General features: G+C 41.7%; 1 protein-coding gene across 2 annotated transcripts in view; it reads right to left on the minus strand.

The window, feature by feature from the left end:
* SLC18A2 (solute carrier family 18 member A2) overlaps window positions 1-17948 on the minus strand; it is a 30540-nt gene extending 12592 nt beyond the window's left edge. Inside the window, exons 1-9 of one of the 2 annotated variants that reach the window (XM_082310564.1) lie at window positions 17880-17948; window positions 17632-17781; window positions 15547-15898; window positions 7803-7861; window positions 5792-5875; window positions 2871-2963; window positions 2373-2462; window positions 2221-2264; window positions 2085-2145 (exon numbers count right to left, since the gene is read on the minus strand). In XM_082310564.1, the coding sequence (XP_082166690.1) occupies window positions 2085-2145; window positions 2221-2264; window positions 2373-2462; window positions 2871-2963; window positions 5792-5875; window positions 7803-7861; window positions 15547-15898; window positions 17632-17752 (904 nt within the window). In that variant the 5' untranslated portion in view covers window positions 17753-17781; window positions 17880-17948. The other variant, XM_082310565.1, reaches the window with a different exon arrangement.
* Window positions 17949-26995: the final 9047 nt, after the last annotated feature.

Consider the following 26995-nt stretch of genomic DNA (forward strand, 5'->3'; position numbering starts at 1 on the left):
ATGCCTTGACTGATTGCCTCAAGGTGTCAGAGCACAGAGCCCTTCCCCGTTAATATTAGGATCAGAAGTTCCCATCTTGGAAAACAGAGCAAGGAAAACACCGAACTCCTTGCAGCAAGGGAGAGCAAATGAAACTTTCAGACCCTTTTCAGTGTAAAAAGCAACAACCTCCAAACTGAAGCAATTAACATTTAAACAGTGTATTCCTGGTGCATCAAGAAATCTGCATTTGGACTGATGTGCACTGGTAGGCCAGAGGAAAAGCTGAATTTATAGTTGGTATATGGCATTCAGCTCTGAAAAAAACAAATTTGGTCTGCAAGGGAAATAAAGCAGGGGGAGAACAGGCTGAGGTTAGAGAACATCAGCATCATCCGTGCTGTCAAAGCACTGGGTAGTCTGTGTCCTGGGAGGCAGAGACCCCGGTGCTGTACCTAACCCTGCTGGCAACCCACCACAGGGACTTTCTCAGATCCTGGGCGCTGATGCCTGGTGGGAGGGGGACAGGTCACCCAGAGCAGCTGGAGAGAGCAGGAGGGATCGGAACACAGCGGGTCTTTATGTTTCTACCCCTCTGTACATCCTTCCTTTCCCTTCCTCTGGTCATGCCCAGCTGCTGTGGATCCAAGATGAGAAGGGGAAAGAGGAGGCACCAGCAGTGCCTGCAGGCACGTGCCGGGAAGCAAGAGGCAAGAAGAGCCAGGGCAGTAAAGGTAAGGGCTCTGACGCACACTGTCCCGATTCCAGGCTACCCAGCCCTGAATCTTTTCACTACTTTACTGCCCTGAGACTGTGCAGCTCTGCTTTACAGAGCCCCGAAACATCAGCTGAAACAACTTCAGAGAAGAGAACAGCTGCAGAAATTGAATGCCATGCGAATGTGTTAGAAAATGGGAACAAAGTCCATCCCTGCTCTTAGCAGACATGGGACATGGTCAAAATAGTGGGATCCATGGCCTTTGGTACCTTTTCTCTTCTTTGGCTAAGACTAGTTTGGCATGAGCAGCTAAGTCTTAGTCAAGCAAAGTACTCCTTGAGATCAGTCTCCTGGAGGTATTTTGTGGTTTAAACCAAGTTCTGCCACAGATTAGACCTTGGCAGGGACTACATTATTCTCCAGAAATCTACTTTATATGCTAGATGAACCTCACCTTGCAGCACCTCCTTTAAGCACTGTAAGAGACAAGGTACTGAATCAGATGAATGGTAGATCTGATCTCTTATGACAGGTACTGTCTTTGCTACTCTTTTCCCTCAAATACTTTTATTCTATGAAAAGGTCTTTCAAAGCTCCAAGAATTTCTCAAGCAAAAGTGTTTGTATAACTTTAGTCACAGCTTGACCAAGTGTCTAGTCAAAGAGTTAGGGTAATGGTCATTCCCTAAGACCGCCAAGAAATAGCAAACCCAAAAAATGCCTGGAAGAATTGCTTTCTTGGGCAAGCAGGTTAGGATTAACGAAAAAAACTGTAAAAATTATGACCTCTTTTCAGATATTTTATGAACATTACAAAAGGCCAGGCTTAATTCAGAATAAACATTCAACAAAATGCAACACAAAAAGGCAAACTTCCCTTGAGACAGAACGACTCATTAGACAAACGATACATGTAATACCAAACGCCATTCACTGTTCAACCCAGACCTTTTCTGAAATATAATCCATGCTCTAGAGACCAAACTCACTCCTTCTTCAAAGGAAACAAAGTTCAGTGTTATTCCCTACGCCTGCCTGCGATGTGCTGGCAATCCCTCCCTCCGAAAGCCTTGGCTCTGTTCACTTGGCTCGTAGAAAGTTTCATGGCCACATCTCAATGTGGTGCAGAAATTCATTGCCTTAGCAAGCAAGCGCAAGCCACTAGTGTCCTCTCAGCTGGAAAGACACCTGCATTTCAAATTTTCTGCCTGTTATGTTTCTACTGGCATATTCATCCTGTATTACCAACAGATTATGTTTTTCTTTGAGCTTTATGTAAATGAAACCAGCAAATGACAATATTGCTAAGCCAGTTCAGCCTGAGGCACTCCAGGATGCCAGGTATAACGCCAGTGGTTGGTTTAAAGGAAAAAAAAAGGGTCTGGTACCTGCTGCAATAATGATATATGGGTCCTTCAAAAGTGTCAGTAATGGTGTCCCCTTCTGACTCTACGAAACAGAAGTCTGGGATTAGGAAAGGCAAAGTGTCACCCACTGCCCAAAGTGTTTTACCTTAATACTTACTTCTGCTTGTGCTCTGGATGGCTGCAGAACAAATAATTGAACAGCTGCAGAAAGAAATCAATACTGTAACATTTCTTCAAGAAGGGGGTTAGATGGTAGCAATATGAAAGCGAAGTGTTACATGGTGGTGTTGACTTTTTGTGTTTACTGACCTCCATCTAACAGAGCTAGTAGTGCCAGCACCAGGAAAGGAGAACTCTTCCCCACAAACTCGTACATGATGCTCCCAAAAGGTGGGCCCACTGCCAGGGAGAAAGAAGGGACACAGTTGTGAAGCCACATCTCCGACTCTGAACATCCTCTGCAAGCATTTGGGCATCCTACTGCTCAGCGGCCAAAAAGCTCAGTTTAAAAATCCCCCCAAAAAGCAGATTGATCATGACAATAACCATGTTCTTCACTCCCCAAAATACTCTTCCATGTAAACAAAACCCAAACATCTCAGAGATCATTGCCTGGCATATGCATCCACATAAGAAATATGCTGCTGTGGAAAAAACTATTCTTAACATGCACCATGAATCTAATCTGGAGACAGCACGATAACATTACACTCGAGAAGACTCTTCTGCTCTCATAGATCACAAGTACATGCTTTGGGAAGGCTGGGGGGCGGTTTCTCTTGCCAGCAGCGCCTCCAGCTCACTGACCTAATACTCCCATAGCAAGGCCTCCTAGTGCAATTCCCATTGCGTTGCCTCTCTCTTCATCATCTGTATATACACTGGCGAGCATGCCCATCCCTAAAATAAATTAAAAAAAAAAAAAATTAAAAAAAGGAAAAAACACAAGACAATATTAGGCATCTATGGACTACAGTTTATGGTCATCATTTGCCAGCCCTACTAAACATTATACAGAGATGACAGCAGGTATCTGTGTATATATATATAAAAAAATATGTATATTCCCTTTCCATAAAATTCACTTTGAAACAAAAGGGGGTTTGGCAACGTAAATGGTCTCCAAGACCATGTTCTATTGTACAATGTTACTCAAGTAATTTAATGATGCCCCGATTTGCTAGATTCTTTGGACCTGTTTTTGTCACAGAGCTTTTAGATGATGCTTTTCAACTAGCAGAAACAAAACTTTTGACAAGTATTCACTATCTGTTATTTATACTCCAGGAGCTTGACACAAAGGTCTGGTGACCACTCACAGCTATAACTGTGGTCAGTGTTAGCGGTGCTCTGGGCGTGAGGTATTACGCAGAGCTGATTACTTTTAAAGTGAGTATTTCAGGTTCAGCATCCAAAAATCAAAGGATTCTTTTGACCTTTATCTTCATGTGCCTCACGTCTGCATTTGATAATGAACCTTCATTTCACAAAAAGAAACATGAAGCCTTGTTCAATTGTGTTTTTGTGAAGCACTCGGACACTGTAGACGTAAATGCTGCAGAAGAGTCCTCATAGAAATTAATAAATCTGTTTTCAAATCAAGGTTTAAGTAGGACTCAATAAATAATGTCCACAGCTACACAGAAAAAGAAAACAAAATATTGCATGATTGATCATGAAGTGAATACCATTCATCATGTGCCTCAAAAGAGCAGAGGTCCTGTGTGGATTAACATGCTTATTGAAAATTGTGGATGACGTCAAATTGTTTGCACGAACAGCTGAAGAGCAAGTTAGAGAATGATATCAGAATTCACAATGAATTTGTGAGATTTGAGGAAATATTCTGGAAAAAATAGCAGGCAATACAAAGAAGATAACACAAAGTTTTACGCTTAGGAACGACGACATGAGCAAATGCAGGGGGGTGAACGACTGGTTGGCTGCAATACTACAGAAAACTTCCTTGGCCTGTGAGATACGTGAAGTGCCTCTCACTGCCGTTGGCCCTCGTAAGGAGTCAGAGCTTCTTCTGAGTGCTGGGTCTGGTTCTGGCGCAGCACGGGAAGAAAGGTGGGGGTGACTGGAGACTATCCAGAGAAGAGCAATGAGAATGAGCAAAGGCTTAGAAAAATATCCGTTGAGGGACCACTGCAGGACTTTCGATTTAAAATCAGAGAGGAGAAAACTGATGTCAGATGTGATAATAGTCTTGCAATATGAAAAAGAGCCAGAAAGATAAAGAAAATAAATTGTTCTTCATGTTCTCTGAAGTATGGGAAGCAGCAATGGGTTTACATGACAGTACAGAGGCTTTTAGATGGGACACCAGAAGAGATTTCCTGACAGTAAAGGTAGTTAAGCACAAAGCTAGATGCTGAGGGCATTTCTGGAGGCTTCTGAGAACACGTCTGTCAAGTATGCATGAGGAATGACAGATACAAAGCTGATCCTGCCTTCAGGAAGGGGGTGGACTAGATGGTCTCTTGGCCTTTTCTGCTCTATTTTACAGGTTGTCTGTGAAAAAAAAAAGTCACATACTCATCTAAGAACTGTATCTCAAAGTACGTACTTGCACAGGGACTGAGTTAAAGTTGAACAATAATTTTGATTCTGGCATGACTTCCCTTTGGAAAGCTTGACTTGTAACCTTAACTTGTACAAAGAAGAAAGATGGATTTTCTTGTCTCTGCCCCTCCTGTTTGTCTTTGCCTTCCCCGTCCCTGGCTCCTCATCCTGGCCCCTGCCTGCTCCCTTAGCCACATCCCCACTCTTCCCACTACCCATCCAGGCTTAAATCTCTCTGCTTAACTAGTGCTTGTTGCACAGCTTCAAACCCATCTTAAGCATAAGGTGCTTCTTACTCCCAGTTTGAAAGCTCAGTCTGGGGCATTGCATCTCCCCAGCTGCCCCAAGCAGTGCTGCCCAGACATGGGCTGGAGCAAAATCACTGCAAAAGGAACCTAGGGGGAATCCAGCTGCTAAATTCTTAAGTTTCTATGGAGTGTGTGTGAACCCTGCTTATAGACTAGCCCAACTTGGAAGCGGAATTTTCCTGAGGAAGCCAAAAGACACATTCTTGACAAAAAGCTCTCTTCGCCACCCCTCCCAAGCCAAATCTCTATTCCTGCTGCCGTCATGAGAGATTTTTCAAAGGAAAGATTGTGAAATGTTCTAACATTAACAAATCATATTTTTTCCCATCTCAGTCTCAGAAATGGTTGAATAATTTGGGCTGAAAACCCATACTCCATTTTACCTGCATCATTTAAAATTTATAACCTTGTATTGGAAATCTGGTACGGGTAACCTGAGTCCAAACTGGCAGACAGCATGAAAACATGTCCTTGAAAACAACATTTTATAACAGAAATTTCAGCAACAGACAGAGCTGCTATTCCTACTATAATAAGTCCCAACATAAGTTCCTGATGACCTTTAAAATGACTAAAAATGAATTTAAAATGTTGAAGACACACATGCAGAAATCCCAGGGAGAGCGCAGTTCATTTAGTGCTCTTCCTTACCACAACCCAAATACCAAGGAAGTCTGAAAAGACATTTGCTTTTGAGCTGCTTTATATGAAAGGGACAGATAAAAAGTGAAATTGATTTAATTGAATATTTTTGTATTAATTATTGAAACTGCAGGCAACATACAATTCAGAAGACTACTAAAAATGACAGAATCAGTACTCTGTATTTTACTCTATCATCTCTTCTCTTACCTGCCACAGAAGAACAAGAAGAACCCACTCCTTGAAGGGACCTGGCAATAAACAGTAACGTGTAGCTTCCTGAGAAGGCAAACACTACAGAAAAAACAGAGGCAAATTTTTAAAATTAGGTTAACTCTAACTAGATTTAAAAGTTAGATTTCTTGAAACAGTCACAAAAACTTCACACAATTCAGTCAAGTGTTTACAGTGACTTGCGCCACTTTCGATGCTAACTGCATTATTTTCCCTTATTGCATTTAGATGTGTCAGTGTTGAATTGCTCTCAGGTGTCTAAGCCTCCTGGTAACACTGAATGCAAGCGCACAAGCAGATTTAACTAATTACTTAGGATTTGATTACATCCTGCTCTGATTCAGCAGCACACAGAAGGAGTAACAAGACCTTTCTTTCCAGCCTTGCCTCCCCACGCTGCCTCATTTAAGGCTGCCCAGTCTGGAGCTCCAGGCATTCAGAGAAAGCAAGATTTAACACATACGCACCCCCATGCATGCACGCACAAATATTTCCTCTGATAAGCAAATGGGTGGAGAGGTTTTACCCTGGTGTTGCCAGCTCTGTAATAGGCGTTGTGCAGCAGAGCTGGCTGAAGGTGCAGGGAAGCCAGCTCCACCCATTCAAGGGCTGTAGAAAGTTCCTGATCCTACAGCAGACCATCAGAGAAATTGCACCAGAGGAGGTGCCTCTCTCTCTCTCCCCCCAAGAGATTTTACCCTGGTTCCACTCTGCCTTTTGGGACAGAGCCCCTGGATGCTGCACTCATCAGCCCAGCTAAATTCCCCATCCCCAATACTGGAAAGTAGGAGTGTCCCAGAAACCCAAGCACATCTTTGCTCGTAGAGCCTGTGTCATGTATCATTAAATCTAGAGTGAGTTTTTAAAAACTTTTTTCAGCTCCTATCTGTTGGCCATCTAAGGAATTTTGCCAGACAGGTTATAGCTGGGGGAAGCTGTTATGCACCAACTAAACCCAAGATCCACGTGCACTTCTCCCACCCTCCCTATGGTGTTGTTCCTCTCAGGCTTTTCACCAGGTCTTACAAAAATCCCTACCCACATGGACAGAGAAAGATCAAGAAAAATAAAGGCAAGAAGGATGTCAGCAGATCAACAGTACTCCCTCTGCCATGAATTAGGCTCACTACTCTTATCTCCATCCCAACCAAAATTTGCCTAACATGTTCCTAAAATGCGGAGTTGTCAGTGACTCTAAGACCAGGTAATCTTCTCCAGCACTTCAGTCCCCTTGATGATACAGTTTTAAGCTTGTTATTCCTTCTCTTATGTAAAGTGGACATGGAAAGCTGTTTGTTCCCTTCCTTTTTGTCATAGACTCTGATACATCTTACATCTGCCTTCTGAAGCAAACCCAATTCTTTCACCATTCCTCACAGACTTCTAATGATCCTTGACATTCTCCTCTGTACTCTTCCATCTGTGCCACAACTTTGCCATGCCAAAACCAAACATAAAGCACCAGCTGAGGCCTTATCAGTGCCATTTAGAGCAAATTATCTCAGCTGACTTGCAGGCTATGCTCCTGTTTGCACATCCCACAACGATGTTTAGCAACGATGTGATACTGTTGACTCATATTCTACTCATGAGCCACTGCAGCCTCACGAGCTTTCTGATAAGCCCCTATGACAGCTAGTTGTTAAGGACCCTGCAAGACAGCCCTCTCATGGCTGATAGCCCTCCCATAGCTGTTTAAAACTGTCTGAGCACCGCTTCAGATTACAAGAACCTGAGAGAAAGATTCAGCTAAGGAAGAGACCCGCCAAGGTGGGATGGAAGGTGGTGAATTCCTTAGAGCACGTTCATAGGAGCGTACTTGTCAAATCTCAATCAGCACTACCATCTGCATGGAGCAACCACCCTTAAATTTTCCTTGGAAATCAGTCCCTCTACATCAACAAGCAGAATTCCTAGTGATAATTATTAGAGATCATTTATTTAAAAGTTGCATCTGGGCCAGACCAAATAAGATGTGGGCACTTACTGATTGTTGACGCAAACATGATGCAGAAGCCAGCAAACAGCGGAATCTGGTAGCCTATTCTGGAAAACAAAATGAACATTCACATTTCTGGGATTGTCTCACTGACATTTTGAGAAACCCAACCTGTAGTTCCTTGGTAGGCTTTGAATGATTTATTGTGGACCACATTATCAAATTTGTCCATGTTACAAATGCCTTTTCATCTGGCACAGCAGACTTTGTATCTGAAATCCCTGGAAGAAATCCTCCTCTCATTAGAATCTGATTGCCCTGTTCTTGTTCCACCATAATTGTTCCCAATAAAGCCCCTCTGGGCCTCCATGGGGTTGCCAAGGATATGAGAAGGGAAGATTGTCTGAGCATGCTGAACTTTGAAATATCGCAGTAGTGTTTCACTGCTCATCTGTTTCCATCCTTATGAGACAATGACTATAATGAGACACAGTCAAACCAATAGCTTTTATACTGGAAAAATTTGTCATCAGCTTTGTTTGGGGTTCTGCCTCAGCCAGGAGCACTGGAAGAGTCCCAAAGAGCCTGAGAATAATAGTTTTGCTTTCCATGGGTTTAGGAGTAAAAATGGAGCCAATCAAAGCTTTCTTCATCAGCCCACTTATTCATTAGGACTCTAAACAGCCTGTAGAAATGCCTGGTTGCTATAAGTATTTTCAAGTTTCCAGGAAATAAAGAATTTTCTGTCTGGAAAGCAAATACATTTTTTGAGCAGCTAAAACTGAAATTTCAACAAAAAATTCACAATATACTATTTTTCACATCATTAAAAATCTAGCCTAGAATCAAAACCACTACCCAGGTAGCTCTGAAAACAGTCTGTATATTCTATTCAGCACACTTTATTCATGGCTCTTTTTTTGTAGGATTGTGCATCTCAAATGTATTTGCAAAGACATTATTTAATGGCCCAATTCTTCAACAATAGATGATGCTTTTCAAAGGAGTACTGACTGACATCAACTTCCACTGATTTTACAGTATTGGGCATTTATATTGGCAGTAGTGGCTGAAGTAGGTCAATCAAATAATGGAAGAGTCCATAATGGCCCTCTTAATTTTTAATAATAGCAGTCGTGCCATAGGTAAACCAAAATAATTATTCTAAGCTTTGTTTTTTTGTTAATATAAGTTTTATACAATTAAGGACCTTGGAAAATGGAAAACTCTATGAAGTGCAGGGCTTGATGTTCATTATATGTCTCATTGTAACATTTGTTTGAGTTTTGTGAACAAAAGAAATCTAGCATGCACATTTCTACACACCACAGAAATCTCTAATGAAGAACTATTTTGCCTTAAATATCATCATTACCTTAAACTATGACAAAAACGTAGTGCATGGATTCTTCTAGTTTAAATTTGTAAGTGAGTGTTACAAATATCCAGCAAAGACTAGTTACTCATGTAGTACTTAACTAGACTGGTACCTCCAAAGCAAATTAAATCCCTGGCACTATCACAGATTTCCTCTGTGGCTTTATGATAATCATTTTAATCTCTCAGCACCTTGATACCTGGCCTGTAAGAGAATAATACGACCTTTTTCTGTCTGCTTTATTTAAAGTGCGTGATTTTTCTAAGCCTGTCTCTTCTCTTGCTCTGTATAGTAGGTATTATACAACGGGATGCTAATCTTCACTGATGTTTCTATGTACACGAAGAAATAAAAAATTACCTGTTACCAACTTCTTGCCTGCCTCAAAGCTGAAGTGGGCACTTCACTTCCCAGTGGGTTCAGGTAGAACAGGCCACAGAGAGGTTGACCGTAATTGCCTTAATATTGAAGTTTTCAATTAAAGAAAGCACTGATAGAAGTACAGATGAAAAAAAAAAAAAAAACCCCTGCAGGCTATGGCTATTGCTGTTGGTGAGCGATATCATCTTTCTCTGTGGTATGAAAGCAAAAGCTGATTGTCCTTATGCCTTCTTCCATTGCAAAGTAAAGTAGGGTTGTGCCTGTCAAGGCCAGCCCAGAGGTATCTAGGATGGACACTGTAGGGGAGGAGTCTGATTTCAGTACAGAAATCAAGCAATTCTGAGACTTAATACTGGGGCCATGAGACAGCAATTTGCTTCTGCTACAAGTACACCGAATTAAAATTGTTTGCATGAAGACAAATGCCATCCAAATTGCCTCCCACATTCACATTTCCATCACTAGATCAGAGACATGAGTTGTGAGATCTTCCATAAACATTAATGAGTTAAACAAAGAGAAGGGCTATCATACTCTTTCTAAACAATACTCTATCAAGCTAAAGCAGCTTTCAATTCTTCCAACAGGCTTCCTACACTTGGAAAGTTTCTGGTAGTTGAAGGCTGTAAGAAAACAAGTATTTTGGAAGTCACTTTTAATGCTCAATGAAACACTGTTCAAGCACTGTTCTTAATTTTGGCAGTCGCAGATATTGTTCTTTCTTTATCTTGGACAAACAGGGTCACAGCAAGCTGTGAAGCAATACATAGCAGAGGGTGATGAGGGCAGAACTGGAGCAGAACTCAGTCCTACTCTTGCTACCCAGCAGACCATGATGCTTTATCACACATACTGAGGTCTAACACATACCTTTTCCTCCACACAGAAATTAATCATTTCAGAACTAGACTCTGTGTGGGCACAGCTAGTCATTTCAGCCAAAGTCTGCATTGCCAGTGATCCATCGTACAAGATGATGCAAAGGTATACAGATCAGCACAGGACATGCATTTGTGCTGAGTTAAACAAGTCATTATAATCCTCTGAAAAGCTAAAAATTGCCTGGAGCTTCACCCACAATGTGGAGATGCACAATTCTGGTGTGCTGCCCCTGCATGAGACTGCTGAACCGCTAGAAGTCATGGTTGCTCTTGCTCAGGGGACGGTCTTACCCACATCCAGCTGACATTTAGTTAGATATGCAGATTGTCCCTTCCTGCATAATCTTAGCAAACCCTGCCTCCTCCTGAAATAGCAGCACTAATTAGTTGGCAGTTGTGCTACCACAAATGTCTAATCTGCAGCTGCATTCCCTGATCTGTCCACCAGATATCAGAGAGCACGGACTGGGAGTTTTTGCTGAACAATTACACTATATAACATAAATAATCACAAAAAGGAGAGGCACTACCTGTAATGGCCAAATATTCAGTGATTCTGTCCCTTGGTCCTGGGCCATTCATGTTCTTGCCATGTGAAACCTGTGAATATGCAGTTTCTACTTCTCAGCCATGACACAGCGTAGCCCACCACAGTTATCTCTACATTTTGTTCCTCTGCATGTGTGCAACACAAAAGAATATTACAGCCTGTCTTCTCTCTTCTGTTTTCTCCTTACCACACTCAAGCATGTGATTTTCTGGGGTACTCCTTTCAAAACCCTCCAAGAGAATCTGAAGCAGAATCCAGCATGTTTACCTGCAGTTAGAAGTGCTTCCTACAACTGTTCTGACCTCTGAAAAAGCTGGAGTCATTAGTTGAAGGAGGGAGGGGAAAGGCTGCCACTGATGGAGAAGGCCTAAATTACTCCATTTTAGTCCCACGTTGGCCCCAGATCGCAGGACTGCTTGGAAGTGGATTATACCCATTAACAAAGTTACCCTACAATAAGACAACCAAGTGGTCGGTCCTGTGCAGCAGTAAAATAAAGATTACACTGACCAGGTTAGCAGCTGTGGATCATTAGAGCCTAATTATCCATCCATTACAGTGCTGCAAATCCACCAATTTCAACCTTGTTGTTATACAGCCACACCGATACCACCATGAGCACCCCTTGTTAAGTCTGTCCTGGTTGGCAATCTGGCTATCTTCTTCGCTGTCAGTGAAGACTGGGGAGGACGTATAGCAAGAAGAATATTTTCCTCGAGGTTGTGAAGCATTGAACCACTGAATGCGTGTGAAGGCAAGGAAAAATGTGCAGGGTCAGCAGGGCCAGGGAGTGTGGTCCATGGACTCTCCACCTCCATGCTGTAGCACAGGGTAGGAAGAGGAGCTTTGTCCAACCTCTAGAACTGGCCATTTCAATCACCTGCCAAAACCTGAAAGGAAAGCTTACATAGGAATTGAACTGTAACTAAGTAGTTACAAATGCTGTTTATCTCTCTGCCTCATTCTTTGCATGTATCTTGGTCATGAACACATCATGGTCCTAGCCACTCTCTCTCTCATGCAAAAAGTTCAAAGCTGTAGCTAGGCTGGTGTAAAAATAATGATGAAAATACCTGTTCATTTTTTAATGATTTTCGAGGCCAATATGGATAATCACAAGGTTAAAACTATGTATTTTTTCAGACTGATAAATAAAGGGAGAGAGATGGCGGGGGAGACATACGTTGGCTCTAGTGGATGGTGGGGCTAGCACAGCTGGGCTCACAGCCTCATCCGTAGAGCTCGGTAAGAGCTTGAGAAAATAATGGAGCAAATCAGTTAGTTATAGAGAGCACAGCAGTCTTTCGCCCACTTTCTTCACTGGAAAGGATTAGGCAGGGCTTTCAATCTCCCCTTGCCAGTGCATCCTCCTCACAAAGTGCCCTGTATCAAGTGCTGTGCTATTTGTATAGTTTCTTACCAATTTCGGTACAAGGAAAAACATAACGTGCATCTGAGCCACAAAATCTTATCAGCTCGGCCCTGGAATCGTGCCGCTGTGGGAAGAGTGTTGTTGACATTCTATGGCAAAGCCATCACCTAGCGTTTCCTTTGCCAGGACTTTGTTAGATCAAGGCTAAATTGTGTTGTTTCATGAATTGCAAACCAGTTCACTAAGCCAGCTGTGCGTTTTGTCTGATGCTCCATGGAAAGAGCTGGGCTTTAAATAAGAAATTTTTTTAGCAGAACTTACTCCTTGAATGAAACCAATTTTGAAACTTATTTTTAAAAATCTACACCTCCAGTAGTTACAGAAAAAAGGGAAAAACAGCCTACAAAACTTCCAGAAAACCTAAAATAAAGTAATTATTGACACAGACTCATATGAATAGAACATCTTGTTACACCCTGCACAAACTCAAGCACTCAAAGCCAATGCCTACTGAAAACCAGTAACTCCATACTCGATTAAAAATGTAAACCGCTCTTGAACAACTATATTTGATTGAAAAATAAAAGCCATGAACACAGTGTGCTACCTATTTGAAAAAGAAACTTACTGGGCATCTTAACAAACTGTGCACGCTAATCTTGAACTAAGCGACCAGTTCTCCTTAAGCTGTGATATTTTGCTGAAATTTTGCAACAGTAATAACGGCAATAACAATTATCACTAAACAGCTTATCAGTGATAAGCAAGAGTGTTTATAATGATAACTCAGATATTTTCTGTTTCATTTATAATAATCACAATTTCCACCCTGCTTTTTAACAGATCATATGCATTGTTATTAGGAAATGTCAACTTTAGGGGGTTTTTTGGCCAATAACTTCTACAGTTGATTGATAAATGTGTGAACTGATATTTCTCACTAAACAGTTCTCAGAAGAAAGGCAGATACTGGTACCAAGATACAAATAACGCATGAAAGAAAACCAGTAATACTTAAATCTAATTTAGGGCCACTTTACCATTAAGGCACTCATTTCTGCTGTATGAGAGAAGAGTCTGTCGCACAGGACACTGGGGCGATGTGCTCCTTGATTTTTCTCTCGCACTTGTGGAGCATCTGAGCTTGCAAACCTGCCCCTGTGATTGCAATCACATGCTCAGCCCCATGCAAAAAACCTGTAGGATGTTTCCAGGAGGAAATCTCAGCTCACAGCACTAATGTTCACACTGGTGTGTTGCCACCCTGCTCCTAACAGCAGCAAAGGGAGATGCTACAAGAACGTCTACTGCCCCATGGCCAAACCTAAGGACGTATCACGCGTGTCCCGGCAGCCGGCTCCGGGGGAGAGGTGCTACCCCGTGCCTTGGCACAGGCAGCACCAGACTCTGGTCCTGAGATGCGCAGGCACACAGAGAGGCATTGGCAGGGACATGCACCCTCTTACTTAGGCAGATGTCTACCAAAGAAAGAGCGGAGATTGTATCTACAGTACGACGTAACTGCGCTATTGAAAAAGTCATTGAAAACGTGGAGCATACTATTGCCTTTCTCCTGGTTTGGCAGGTTGTGGAAATGCTGATACTAACAAAGGAAAGTAAATATCAGTAGGGCAATAATTTAGACATTTAGGAAAATCTAGAAGAATGCCTAAAGAACTGTTAGAAAATATTATTTGACGTTATGTTAATTTGCCTGTGGATGAGCTATCATATCCTCACAAAATAACACAGAAAATGAAGGTAACAAAAATCTGTTTACCTCCTCAACTTGCAGCAATATTTGTGGAAAACCAGTTTTGCAATGACATACTTATAGCTGCGTAGGTGGTATACTGTAGGAGATAAGGTGAAATGAGAGAGAAATGAAACTGTCTATCTCATTTAAAGCTTTTGTGTTAGATCAGTTCCACAGACTGAATACAGGTTCTGAATTAATAACACTGAGTCAAACTGCTGCTTAGCCCTCAGTTGGATACGCTTCTACCAGATTGAAATTAAACACTCAGACAATATATAATATTATATATATATATAAGCTCTAAAACTGAAGAAAGGTAGTTTTGGCTTCAACACCTGAAATATCTAGCATTAAAGTGCATTGGTTGTTCTGGATATTGTCACATATGATAGGCATTGACTGCTTAAACAAATGTGTTTTACAGGGACAAATTTCTGCTGCATATTATTTTCTGAAAGGAAATATTCTTCTTTATAAAAAAAGCTTAAATAAGAAATATGAAAATTAGTGACCTGACTAAATATAATTTGGCGTTTATTTCCTGCAGAGATTGATCTCATATTCTATCTGCAGCTGCCTCTGTGGGGAACAGTTACACAAAATGCTAACAATAAAATAAAATTAATTATCATAAAAAATTTAAATGATATTATAAATACTTTTTAATCTGCATGTAAACATCATTAGTGCTTGGATTTGGGGTGGGGGTTGTAAGTCATTGATATCAGTGCTTATACCCTTTATTCTGGCTCAAAAAGATATTCTTTAAAGCACCATTTAAACATACTTTGTTCAAGACACCATATATATGCAAGAATTTAGAGAGAACAGCTTGAAGGCTGAGCTAGATCATGTACTGATGGAAATCTGTGATCCACTGAACTCGGTGATGAACACGGCATCAGCAAAGTTTGACACTTGTTCATTTTTCACTGAAGTCCACACGAATTTCCCACCGATTCTTTCCTCAGACGACTCCAAATCATTGAATACCAAATCGCACCAAGGGCCGTGCATCTCTATGAGAGCAAGGGAGGGATTGGAACCCTGCCTACAGTTTCAATATCACGGTTGCCTAATGTAGGTGTAACAGATATATCACCAATTCACAGCGCTTCGTAAATACTATGTTGTAGTGTCTTTTGGCCCCATATAACTGTAGTGAAGATGTTTCAACACCATTTCAGCAAAAGTTTCTATAAAAACCTGAGGTCTCAGGAGCTGGAGGAAAAGCGTACGATGCTGAACGTATCAGATGGCTCATGCGCAGCTTACCAATTTATTTTGGAAAGGATGTAGGTGTTTAGAAGTGTTCACCAAGTGTATTTCACCAAAATATTCCTCCAGGTAAAATGAGAAGGCCAGTAACCCAGGGCCACAATAGAATTAAACATACTTTGTTTGAAATACTGGTCCGGACTAAAACATCAATATAAAATCCTAACTAAGTAACGTAGCAGAAATAACATACCTGTTTGTCAGCGGCCCTATGAAGGGGTTAGTGATTAGCTGCACTGTTGCTTTTGAAGCAAACAAGAGACCGACTTGAACATTTTCATTCAGCAGGTCCTTATCTTCCTTAGGGCAGTCAGATGGGGAAGGAGTCACATTTACTATCATTTGTTCTGTCTGAGTATGATGCAGCTCCCTGGGTCGTGTCTTATCAGATTCGTTTCCAGTAACCATCGTTGAGTTGTCGTAGTAGGAGAAGATGCTCTGAAAATTGTCCGTCATTGTTGAGACTACGTTAGGCTTAGTAGTCTGGATTTCTGTGGCATTTGTCTCATGTTTGATGCTGTAAAGGTAACTGGGAATTATTGGCACTGGAAAAACAAATAGAATATATTGGCGTCTTACTATCAGGTTATTTGTAAATGGAATCACCAAATTTTCTTGTTTGCTTTGCCGTTGGTTAGGAAATGCAAGGCTTTCCTACAGAGCACATTACTAAGGATTTTGAACGGCGGAAACACAGAGCTGAAATAGAAGTTTGCTCTTGGGAAAAAACACACCCGTAACTCAGAAGTGCAGTTTAAAACAAAAAGTTTGTTTACATTAGTCTTTATTTTTTGTCAGTTTTCATAAATATAAGATTTTCTATACAGACATCATTCAGAAAGCAAAATATAAGACGTATCAAAACCCATCGTCTGGAGTGTCACACATGACTGCACAAATCCATTTATTAGATTGTGAAAACATGAAAGGTGAGAAAAGCATTGAAACTATTATTAAATCAAAATATAAAAAATGTAATAAAACATATTTCTAAAATAAACCACAAAGCCATTGACAAGTAACAGCCATAAGAAGGAAAAACCCATAACACTCCTATATAAAGTAATCAGAACTAATGTGTTGATGTTTGCATATCTCATTACTTTTTAAAAATTTACATTGACAAGGGACCTTCTTTGTATGCTTTAGGGTCTTAGCTGCAATTTAGTTGCATTAATATGTATCTCAGAAATTAACATTTCAGAATTCATAAAAATGATGTCAGGTTCATTCAATTAAACACTAGTGACAGAATCGCCCTTCCTTGTCTTGCATCTCTTCCTGAAAATGCTCACTCTTTCAGTAAGTCTGCAAACCATGACAATGTCTAGGGCTTCTAGTATACATATTACTGAATAAGAAATTAAATGTTAAGAACTTTATTAGAAAGTATATTCATGTAAAAAAAAATCCAAAATCGACTTGCTAAAAATATATATGTTCTTGGCTAAGGTCTACATTGTGGCATCAGCTTTTAAGCTGAAGTCCCCCAAGAAATCCAGGAGTCTGATTCAGAAGCCGACACTGCAGCATCGTCCGAGAGCTGGCTCTGCACAGCCCGATCCACTGCTGAGAGAGGCATGGGCATTCGTGTGCGCGTCTGTGCGCAGCCATGAGCCACCAGGTTCTCTGAACCCTTTTCTTTAAATTCATATAAACATTTGAATATAGGGACTTCTAAGACTACCAGTGAAAAATGTTCAGGCATCTTACTTGAGTAGATTCCTAAATCTTGACACTATGCCACTGAAGCCAGTAAAAGTTGCGTCTTTGATCAAAACTTGGATTATTTTGTTAAACCAACTCATAGAAGTGCTTTTCTTAAAACCCAATCAGACAGTTTTCTTAGTAACTGATCATTTTAAGAGCAATGTGGGGGAAAGAGGAACTATCGCAAGGAAACAGGCATCTCCAATGGTAACTATCTTGTTTCAGTTGCATGACCACATGAGAAAAAATGATGATGAGCTAAAAATACTGTTATCTCTCGTTCTGTGAAGTATTAGCGGCATTTAGTAGAAAAAAGGAATTATGAAGACCTTTTTATACCATTCCTTATTCTGCAATTAATATAGAAATAAAGCGAGACTTTGATGTGTATGGCGGTATGTTTGCAACACGTAGAATATCGTTTGTGTTTAAAAAAAAAAAATCAGTGCTTGAAAATGGTTTGAGAGCATTAATCATGCATTCAGGGAGTACATCTGTCACTGGAGATTATTTCTGGCATAAATCGGGAGGGAGGAAAAAAAACCCAACCCAAACCCCTTCTACCTACCGACTACCGTCAGCAGCATGTTGTCCAGGAGCAAGGCGACGAAGACGATCAGCAGGATGAGTTTCCTGGACTGCCGGCTCTCCCGGAGCCAGCGGAGGAGGCTGAGCTCGCCCCAAGCCATGGTCCCCGTCCCTGCGCCGCTGGCTCTGGCTGCAGAGAGACAAAGGCCGTTAGGGGCGGCCGGGACACGGCGGGGAGCCCGCCCGCAGCAGCCCCGCTCGCCTCCCCGCCGCCGCCCCGCTCCGCACCCGGCCGCCGACAGCCCGGCTCCCGCCGCTGCGCCCCGTCCAGCCGCACGCTGCCAGCCGGCAGGGCAGCAGCGGGCAGGGGGAGGAGGAGGAGGAGGAGGAGGAGGAAGAGGAGGAGGAGGAGGAGGCGGCACCTCTCATCCCCGTGTGAGCGCTGGCAGCGGCGCAGCGGGGGGACTCCCCTCCTCTCCCCTCCGCGGGCAGCGATGCTCTGCCTGCCTGCCTGCCTGCCTGCCTGCAGCTCCGGGCCACGCCGCAGCCGCTGTGTGCCCGCCGAGATGGGCCGAAACAGATACGGAGGGGAAAAAAAAGAGACTCTGAAACACGCGAGCCGTGTGCCCCCTTGGCCAGCCAAATCAAAGTAGTGCCGCTGAGCGATTCTTTTCCTACGATGAGAAATTTGCAGTGCTTGGCATTTAAATGGCTCGTTTTTCGTGTCCTCTCTGCACAGAATTCCCAGGGTTGTACCCAGCCTGTGGCATCTGGTCATCAGCATTATGAATTTCCTTTCTTCGCAATCTGTGTTAGAAACTGCATTGAACATGTTGAACTGACCAAGAAACACGTTTTAACAAAGATTTGTGTTTTTTAAAACACTGTCTTTCACATCACATAATGCCCTGCTCTCTGTGGGTCAGCCAATACTCAACTTTGTCAACTGTTCTCTGCTTCACTGGCTTCGCTGAGCTTCACTTTTGGCAAAGCCCATTGAATGTGGGAAAAGTCCCGTAATGAGTTTAATGGTCCCAGAACCAACCTGAAGACTGAAGCTTGTCTTCAGCTTGTCATCAGACTGAAGCTGATGACATCATCACTATGCAAATTGTTTATTTCTTTGACTACATCGCCTGCTGTGCGTGTTACCCCGTTCGGTGGTGTCCATTTTCAATGTGATGCGATTTCCTTACTAACGCAGGTTTCTTAGGAAGAGGTGCTTAAACTTCTGCTGGTGCTGCTGTGGCAGCAGTCATTTCATGCTGTGTACACCCCGTTTCAGGAATAACGGAAGACATTTACACTGTGGAATTTTGCCAATGTGATTAACAGTAGAAGATAGATGTTTATGGTCTAAATTTCTCTCTTAGGTCCTAATCCATCTCTGGATAAAGTTTAACAGGCCTTGGGAACAGGAGTAAATTTTCAGTACAGTGTGTTATTGGCTATACACAGGTTTTTCTAAAAATAATGAAAAGTGGGAGAGGATATGCTGAGAGCACATCTCTCTTTTGTTTGCATGCAGCTAGCTTTGATTTTATTTGACGTGTCCACCATATATGTTATTTTTATATGGGACCTATTATGCTGGTACATGACAAATATCACCCAAGGCTATTGATAAGCTATTGATTCTTGAAGGACGGCTTATCAATGGTTTGTCTTTCCCAAACTTTTTTAACCAGCAACTTCAGGAGTTGGGCACATTCATGTTTGAGGTTGAATTTCCAAAACAGAGCTTCTGCTTCTGTACTCAGAGGAAACAGAACAGTATGATCTACTGGACTGGACTGGAGAGAACTGGTTTAACTTCCAAGTATCAGATCCTGAAGGCCCTTAGACAGCAAGTTACATCGCCTGGTTGAGAACTTGTGTGGAGTGCAGCAGGAGGAGGGGAACACCGGCTCCGGTTAGCAGCAGAAGCAGCATTAATATGGGATGCCTGCCAGTGAAATGGCAATAGCAATATTCTACCAGGAAAACATGGGTCTGGGTATTTTGTATTCCCAGCAGTTCCCAGGAGAGTTAACTGACAGCGGTGCTGCTGGTTCTCTCACCTGTCAGAAAGCAGATGTGGAGAGAAATAAGATGCTTTTCCAGCCATTTCTGATGAGGGACATGACTGTAGAAGCAACTTGCTTCTCTCTCTGTATCACCTACATGACAAAGTGAACCTCCTCTTCCCCCTGCCTCGCCTCCCAGTCCTCTCTTCTGGAATATTTCTCCTCTTCACCCGTCTGTCGCTGTGGTGCTGACACTCACTGACAGCGTCTGGCCACTTTGCTCTGCTGGACTTTACATCACTCCCCTTTTCTACTGTCCTAGCTTCTCTTGCCTTCAGCCAATTGATTGTTTGATAAATAATGCTAAAATATATATGCAAAATCATGCCTGCACTATTAGCATGGATAAGCATGAGAGCATTTGAATGCATTTATTTGCATGTAAAGATGCCTACTCGTGCACGGATACTACTGCTTTACAAATCTAGCCGAGGAAATTGTGCTACCTCTAGGAAGCGAGCAGGGCAGGAACCTGCCAGGTTTGCTGCTCTGCAGATGTAAACTGTATTCAGGCAAATAATGATTCCTTTACTAATATTTATTTATCTTTAATCAGTGATCTTTGTGTCTGCTGAAGAACACGCAGAAAAGGAATAGGACCACAGCCAAATCAGCAATTACTTTTGGGAAGCTGTTGATGATTGGGTTTTCCTATTGAACTTTTTACTGTTATATAATTGTTAATTAAGATTGGTCAAAAAAGAGGGAAGAAAAAACGTGGGATTTTTTCCAGTTGTTATTTGAGCTTTCAACAGAACAGCTGAGCAAAATTTCATGCTTTGAAAAATGCTGGTCAGCTCCACCTCTTTTGTTAAGTCTCTACCTTTTATTTGCTCTAACTATCATTTGCAGTACACACAGGCTTATTACACCCAGATTTAATAATATTATCACTTTAATAATTTTTAATAAGAAATAATTATAAACTCTGAAATGAGTTCAAAAGCATATATTTATTTAGGAATCAAAATTTTGAGGACTTATAAATGCTCCCCTCTGAGTGAAACACCCCTAAGCTGTTAGTGCATAGGCTTAAAGGCACAGAGCACCATAAAGCTGGTGATGAAAAAAAATGTTTTGATGTGGTATCTATCTGACCCTCAGGCTTTGGCAGACCGAATGGTAGGCTCTCCTGAATCACCTCTGCGGTGCCATAGAGTCTTTGTGGCCAGGTGAGCTATGCAGACAAATAAAATAGCCATAAACACACAGGCAATGATACTGCAAATGATTACCAGTCTGGAAACAATGTTGGAGAATAGTACTGATTAGCAGCCAAAATTTTGACCTGAGCTGAAAGTTTCTCTGTGGCAAGATGTCCTGGATGCTGTCATGGGAAGCGGCATGGTGTCGTTACAAGCACGGGGCAGAAGTGACATTTTGCTGGTTTGCCTACAGGTTCCTTAAATGCTGAAATTTAGAAAAAAAACCACTTCTGCTTCTCACCATCCAGGCTGAGAAATGCACTACCTCGCTGGCTTCTTTGGGAAAAGTAATCCCTTTTAAAGCTGTCTCTTTTTAAGATTTACATTTATTTTTAGTGCTTGGAGTTTAATTTGCAATAATTCATAATTATCTTAGCTTTCTGTATGAATTAATCATTTGCAGTTATTGCTGTTGGGGAAAATTCCTGCTATAAATAATTCTTACAATTGAAGTTGGAAGACGTACCTGGCAGCTTATGTTTTACTAATAACAAGTAATATGCTTAGTCAGCTTTTTCAACCTTTGTAACTCTTTCAAGACTTTTCTTTCTTTGTGCCCGACAGTCATGCTACTAATTACTCTGTAGTAAGACTGTGTGGTAGTTAGTTCCACTGAATAATGCATCTCCTCTTCTCCAGGCACTGAGGATATGCATTGCATTTTAATCTTCTGCCATATAGCCTACAGTAAGTGTATGCGTGAATGTGTATATTTATATATATGATTGTTCACTGTGACATGTAATGTTCAGAGGAGAGAGAAAAAAAGCAGAAATTTTGCTTTTAAGAATGTCACTTATCAATTAATCTATAATGCTAAACATTTATTTAGCTGAGCAACTGTGTGTGTGATAACCAGGTCTGAAACTGTGAGGGGTTCATCTTTAAAGCTCGAAAGGCTCAGGGTGGAGAAAGGTTGTGCGGGGGAGGAAGAGATGTTACACAGCTCACGTGTCCCTGCGATAGAGAACTAAAACATCACTTGTTCCCCTTTGCGCAGAAACAACAATGTTAATTTTAATGTAGGAACATAGGGCAGCCATTGCCCCATGCACCAAGAAGCTGTGGGAGGAGGTGCAGATATTTTTTGGAGATGTAGGAAGGCTGTAGTGAAGAGGAGTAGAAGGAGAGATGAAGATAAATAGGTGATGCTTTATTGTGATGTTTCTGGGAAGTGATAGACGTCAGGAGATGTATAGACATGTCATGGAGAAAATCCTGGACCACAATACGTAATGGCATGGGCTATCTCTATGCAGTAAATAATTTAACCTGTTAAAAAGTAAAATTTTTCAAGTTAGGGCACATATTCTAAAATATTGTTCACACATAGTCTTGACCCAAAGTAGCAGCAGCAGTCTGAGGTGCAGTCCCTTCAGGTTTTCTCCATACCGTTCACACTGGAGAAAAAAAAAAAACCAAAAGCTGATATGGTTGGGAAACAGTATTGTAAGAGTTTCAATGAGGGTTTCAAATTTTCAGAGTGTTTCAGAACTTTAAGAATTTTATTCTACAGCACAGCATCCCTCCTCTAAAGTTCATTTTTTAAACTCTTTTGCTATTCACATTAGAAAAAACATTTGGCTATTCTAGAGTTGGGGAAGTGGTTGAGTAGAAAATCAACGCTTACCCTGCTCCCTATCTAAACCTCTGAAGAAAACACAGAGCCTATAAGACTTAAGCTAGCATGTTATAGGATGAAAACAATATTTAGCTATATATGGGAAAATATTGAGCTACATATGGTTACAGTAGCTGAAGTAATGGCAGAATAAACGCCAGTAATGCTTGATGAGTGCAATGGTTTCCTGGTATACCTCAGGTGTACATCCTCGCCTTTTAGACTTGCTTGGAAATGTAACCTGAAGAAACCTGAAACTGATGGAGGAGGGGTCAGATACCAGCACTGGCCCTGATTTCTCCTCCTGTCTTCCAGTGTTACGTTACTACTGCCCGTCTGTGACACGAGAGAGGGCAGGGCAGTCCCCTTCGGTCCCACACCCCAGAACATCATCATTTTTCTGCTGGCTTTTTGCCCCCGGAATATTTTTCCTTCCTGAGAGTGAATGCCAGCAAGAGCCACCTGATCCTGAGGTCTCCTCGGGGTCTGTCCAAAGAGCCATCGCGCTGCAAGACGGCCAGGGAAGCTATTTTTAGTGTTTTCTGTGGCAGCCTTTGTCTAACCACTCTGGTATTACTGACCACAGGTTAGTGATGGTGAGGTCTAGTTCTGATATGTTTCATTACTCTGACAAGAAAAGAAGGTCTGCCAAACACATGAAAAGCTGGAAAATAACTAAGCTAAATAACACCTTGTTTTATCTGTTCTTTCCAAGCTGGTATTCTGTTTGCAATGAACACAACCCTGAGGGCAACCCACTGTTAGCTCCGTGATCAATGGGAAGGCATGCTGGCCTCAGTTTTACAAACCTAATTATTTTCTTCAGAAATCTGACTGAAACTAAAAGGCATCTGACTAAAAATCTTTCCTGTCCCTGGAGCTTAGAGGAATTCAGTCATTGCATGTAAATTGTGTTTATATTGACTGCTTACATGTCCTTTGAAATTGGTGCCTTTAAGGTGGCTTTGCAAGAAAACACAGTCCCCTCCGGGCAGAAACTGTGAACTCCATATATTAAGAAATATGATTAGTAATAAGAATGTAGTATGTGTTTGTATTTAAACACACAGAGACATATACAGATAAATGGTTGCGTGTGTGTGCATGTGCCTGCATATATACGTGTGTGTGTGTGCAAGGTGCCACTGAGCATCAGCTACTCGGGTAATGGTGCACAAGCCACAAGCCCTGGGAAGTCTGAAGGCAAAGCAGAGGGTGAGCAGGTTGTGGGGAAAGGAAGCAATAGCTTTTCCTTCAGTGGCTGGGCTTCAGGGGCAAATACCTTCCTGCTCTTTTAGCCCAGGCGTCAGCTTGTGCAGTAACTCAGAGTGTCCAGGAAGATTTAAGGTCAATTTGGTTTAAGTAGTTGCTCACCTTTAACATTTGTCAACTGGTTAAAAGATTAGCCAGCTTTCACACACATCGTAAGCCGTATGTCACAACACAGCTCTACATCAGAAAGTGTATTCAACCTCTTCTTTCTTCTGGCACATAACACATCACCTGTGTTAGCACTGATTAGTTTTGCAGAACTGGCCAAGGCTGAGTGCGTGAATGCAGGGGTCTCCTGAGCAAAAGAGATCCCGAAAGTGAGGTAAGGCAAGTTTGAGGTGTGACATGCATTCACCATCAGCTGTGGTGTTGGTAGAAGAAAGGAAATGCTCAGAGGCAGTGACAGTCACGAAGCCAAAAGAGTTCATGAAGCGGAACTGCAGAGGTGGAAACATAAAGCAGGACCGCTGGGCAAGGAAATACTTTTGCCACGTCTTGAATCAGTTATAGGGAATATCCTGCTTGAACTCAACCGAAGTATCTCTATATCTTCAAGACATAACTCAAGAGATAGTGAAGAGGGCTATGTGAGATGTTTGCCTCCAACAGGATGAAATAGCTGATGGCCAGGGCAGGCTCTCCTCTTTCTATGTACCTTTGAAACTGTCAGGAGTGAGGAGATGGCTCCATGCCTCCCATAGATCTGTAAACCTTCATTTAGCACAAAGAAAGATGTGCAAACAAAGTGAGAAAGATGGGTAAAAGACATGAAGAAGCACTTTTACCTCTTGGTTGCATTTCAGTTCAGTTGCTGGGCTGTCATGATAAAACACACTGTGTTGCAAGGCCCTGAAAGCCATACCAGGGGTCCCGGCTTAGTAAAACTCTTGGCCAGATGGTTGTTGAGGTCCTCCTGTCCGGGATTTTCATGCTTGCTTTTTCCATTAAAGCTTGTTCACTGCAAAATCCTCCAGCATGACCAAGATGGACTGTTTCAGCATCTGCTGGCTGGCTCAGCCATATCCGTGCACCATTGTAAAGGGACCTCCAGTTCCCATGTGGTGGGTGGGTGTTGTTGGCACCTGATGGCACATCACATCACAAGGGCACAGCAGTGACATCAGGGCTGCCACACCGAGCAGTGGGATGCCTGGGACTTCTTGTGGAGTCATTCCTTGTTCTTTAACACAGTTTTAGAGCAGCTGGCTTCTGCTTGTGTAAAAAGGTTAAACCAAGCTGTAACTTTGTCTCTCTAAAGGATGAGTTGAGTACCAATAAAATAAAACAAGGTTTCATTTGCCATGTTTAAGAATGATGATATTATAGTAGAATCCCCCAAATACACAATCATCATTAGTGGAAGTGGCTCCAAAAAGTTGGCCAACTTCATTAACGTTTAAGAGCTAATCCTGTCCATTGAGGAAAGTGAATCCACTCTAAAATCCTTGAATTGCCTGCCAGACCTACATCTAAATATATTATCCTGGATTAAACCCTGTGGAAAATTCATAATGAAAACCAAGCCAACCACACAGAGCAGGTGTGAACTGCAGGCTGCTGAATGCTGTGATTGCTTCCCATAGTTTATAATTTTAGCAACACCTGGGCTGAATGTGCTGTGCTGATGCAACAGCCTTGTGGATCCTAATGAAATAATTAGGGGATAAGAGCACAAAGAAACATTCAGAGCTTGTGAGAAAACAAACAACCATAATGCAGGAACAAAGATACTAGATTAGCTGGGAGTTGAAAAGCTTTTGTGTGGCTTTATTTATATTGCTGGCATAAATAAAATCTCTTCAGACCTCTATGTAATATGTTATATATAAATGCAGTCAATGAGAAACGTTAACTGCCTGCTCTGGATGGAATTGCTGTAGTTTTGCGGAAGGACAAAGCCTTAAATAAAATATCCTGGTCATATGGGAAAGATGAGACGGCAGAAGAAGAGGAGAGGTTTGTGCCACCTGCCTCTTTCCCTTCTGGGCTCCCTGATAGCTCAGGGAAGGGCAATGGGTGCTTTCAGAGGGCTGGTATCCTTGCTGCAGTCTGAACTGCCCTCTACGGCTGCCCCTCTCTATGCTAACCCATATGACTTGGGACAAGTCACAAAACCATGACATAATCGCTTGCTGCCTCAGTATAATGTGTGTAATGCTCTTTACTGAATCTCCGGTAGCCTCACACAGCCTTTTTAGTTAAGGTATAAGTTATGTTTTGAAATCTTCCATGACAGATGTCATTGAACAACCAGCTGGTTTTCTTTCATTTAAAACTAACCACAAACACAAGAGATTTCTAATGAACATCAGGAAAAAACAAGGGAGGTGCAACTCTACAAGTGGGAGCAATGTGGGTCTTCCAGACAAGCCTACGAAGTTGGTGGGTTTCCCTTTTGAAAGGTGATAGAGGTCAGGTTGAACTATAGATTGGTCAAAGGTACTGAGAAATAAATACATTCAAAATAAATACTCAAGACTGTCTCTGAAAGATCTGAAGGTTAAAAACTGTCATTGGACAGCTCTGAATTCTTGCAAAATTTGGTTCCGAGTTTGTTCTGAATATTGCAGTAAAATACCAGTGAAATGTGGGGTGCGTGAGCTCTACCTCTCAGCTATGCATGTGACTCACCCAGGATCTGCTTAGATACCCGGAACAAAAACCTGGCTATTGTAGGGCATCTAAAGTAGCTTAAAACCATCCATGGAGTTATTCCCTCACCCATTGCTAATGGATGAAATTCAAGGAAGATTTCTACTCTTAATACTTTGACAGCCCTAACAATTAATCACATGTATAATCCCTGACTTCAACATATGACTTTGCAGGACTGGATCCTAAAATGTGCTAGCAATAATAATAAGTATTTAAAAAAAAACAATTGCTCTCTAAGCAGTGCTCTTCTGTGTAACCTTTTAATAGAAATTATATTTCTCTGGAATATCTGTTCTAGAGTGAAGAAAACAGACACAAACTAAGTTTATATCTTACATGAGCTTGCTGAATTATAATTCCTAACACAGAAAAACATGATTTATGATCTAGAATGACTGAAATCCTTTGCTTCATCATATCTGTCATAATGTCTTAGATACCTGCATACACTGCTGGAAATGCTGTAGTAAATTTCTTCAGCCAAATTCCTTTTTAAAAATCTTTTTTGATTTTCTTCCACCAAGAGTTCTTGTGTTTTTACATTTGTTTTCAACAGGAGATTTTTTTTGCCCCTTGGATTATACA

Source organism: Platalea leucorodia (genome assembly GCF_965183815.1).
Source record: "Platalea leucorodia genome assembly, chromosome: 4".
NCBI lineage: Eukaryota > Metazoa > Chordata > Aves > Pelecaniformes > Threskiornithidae > Platalea > Platalea leucorodia.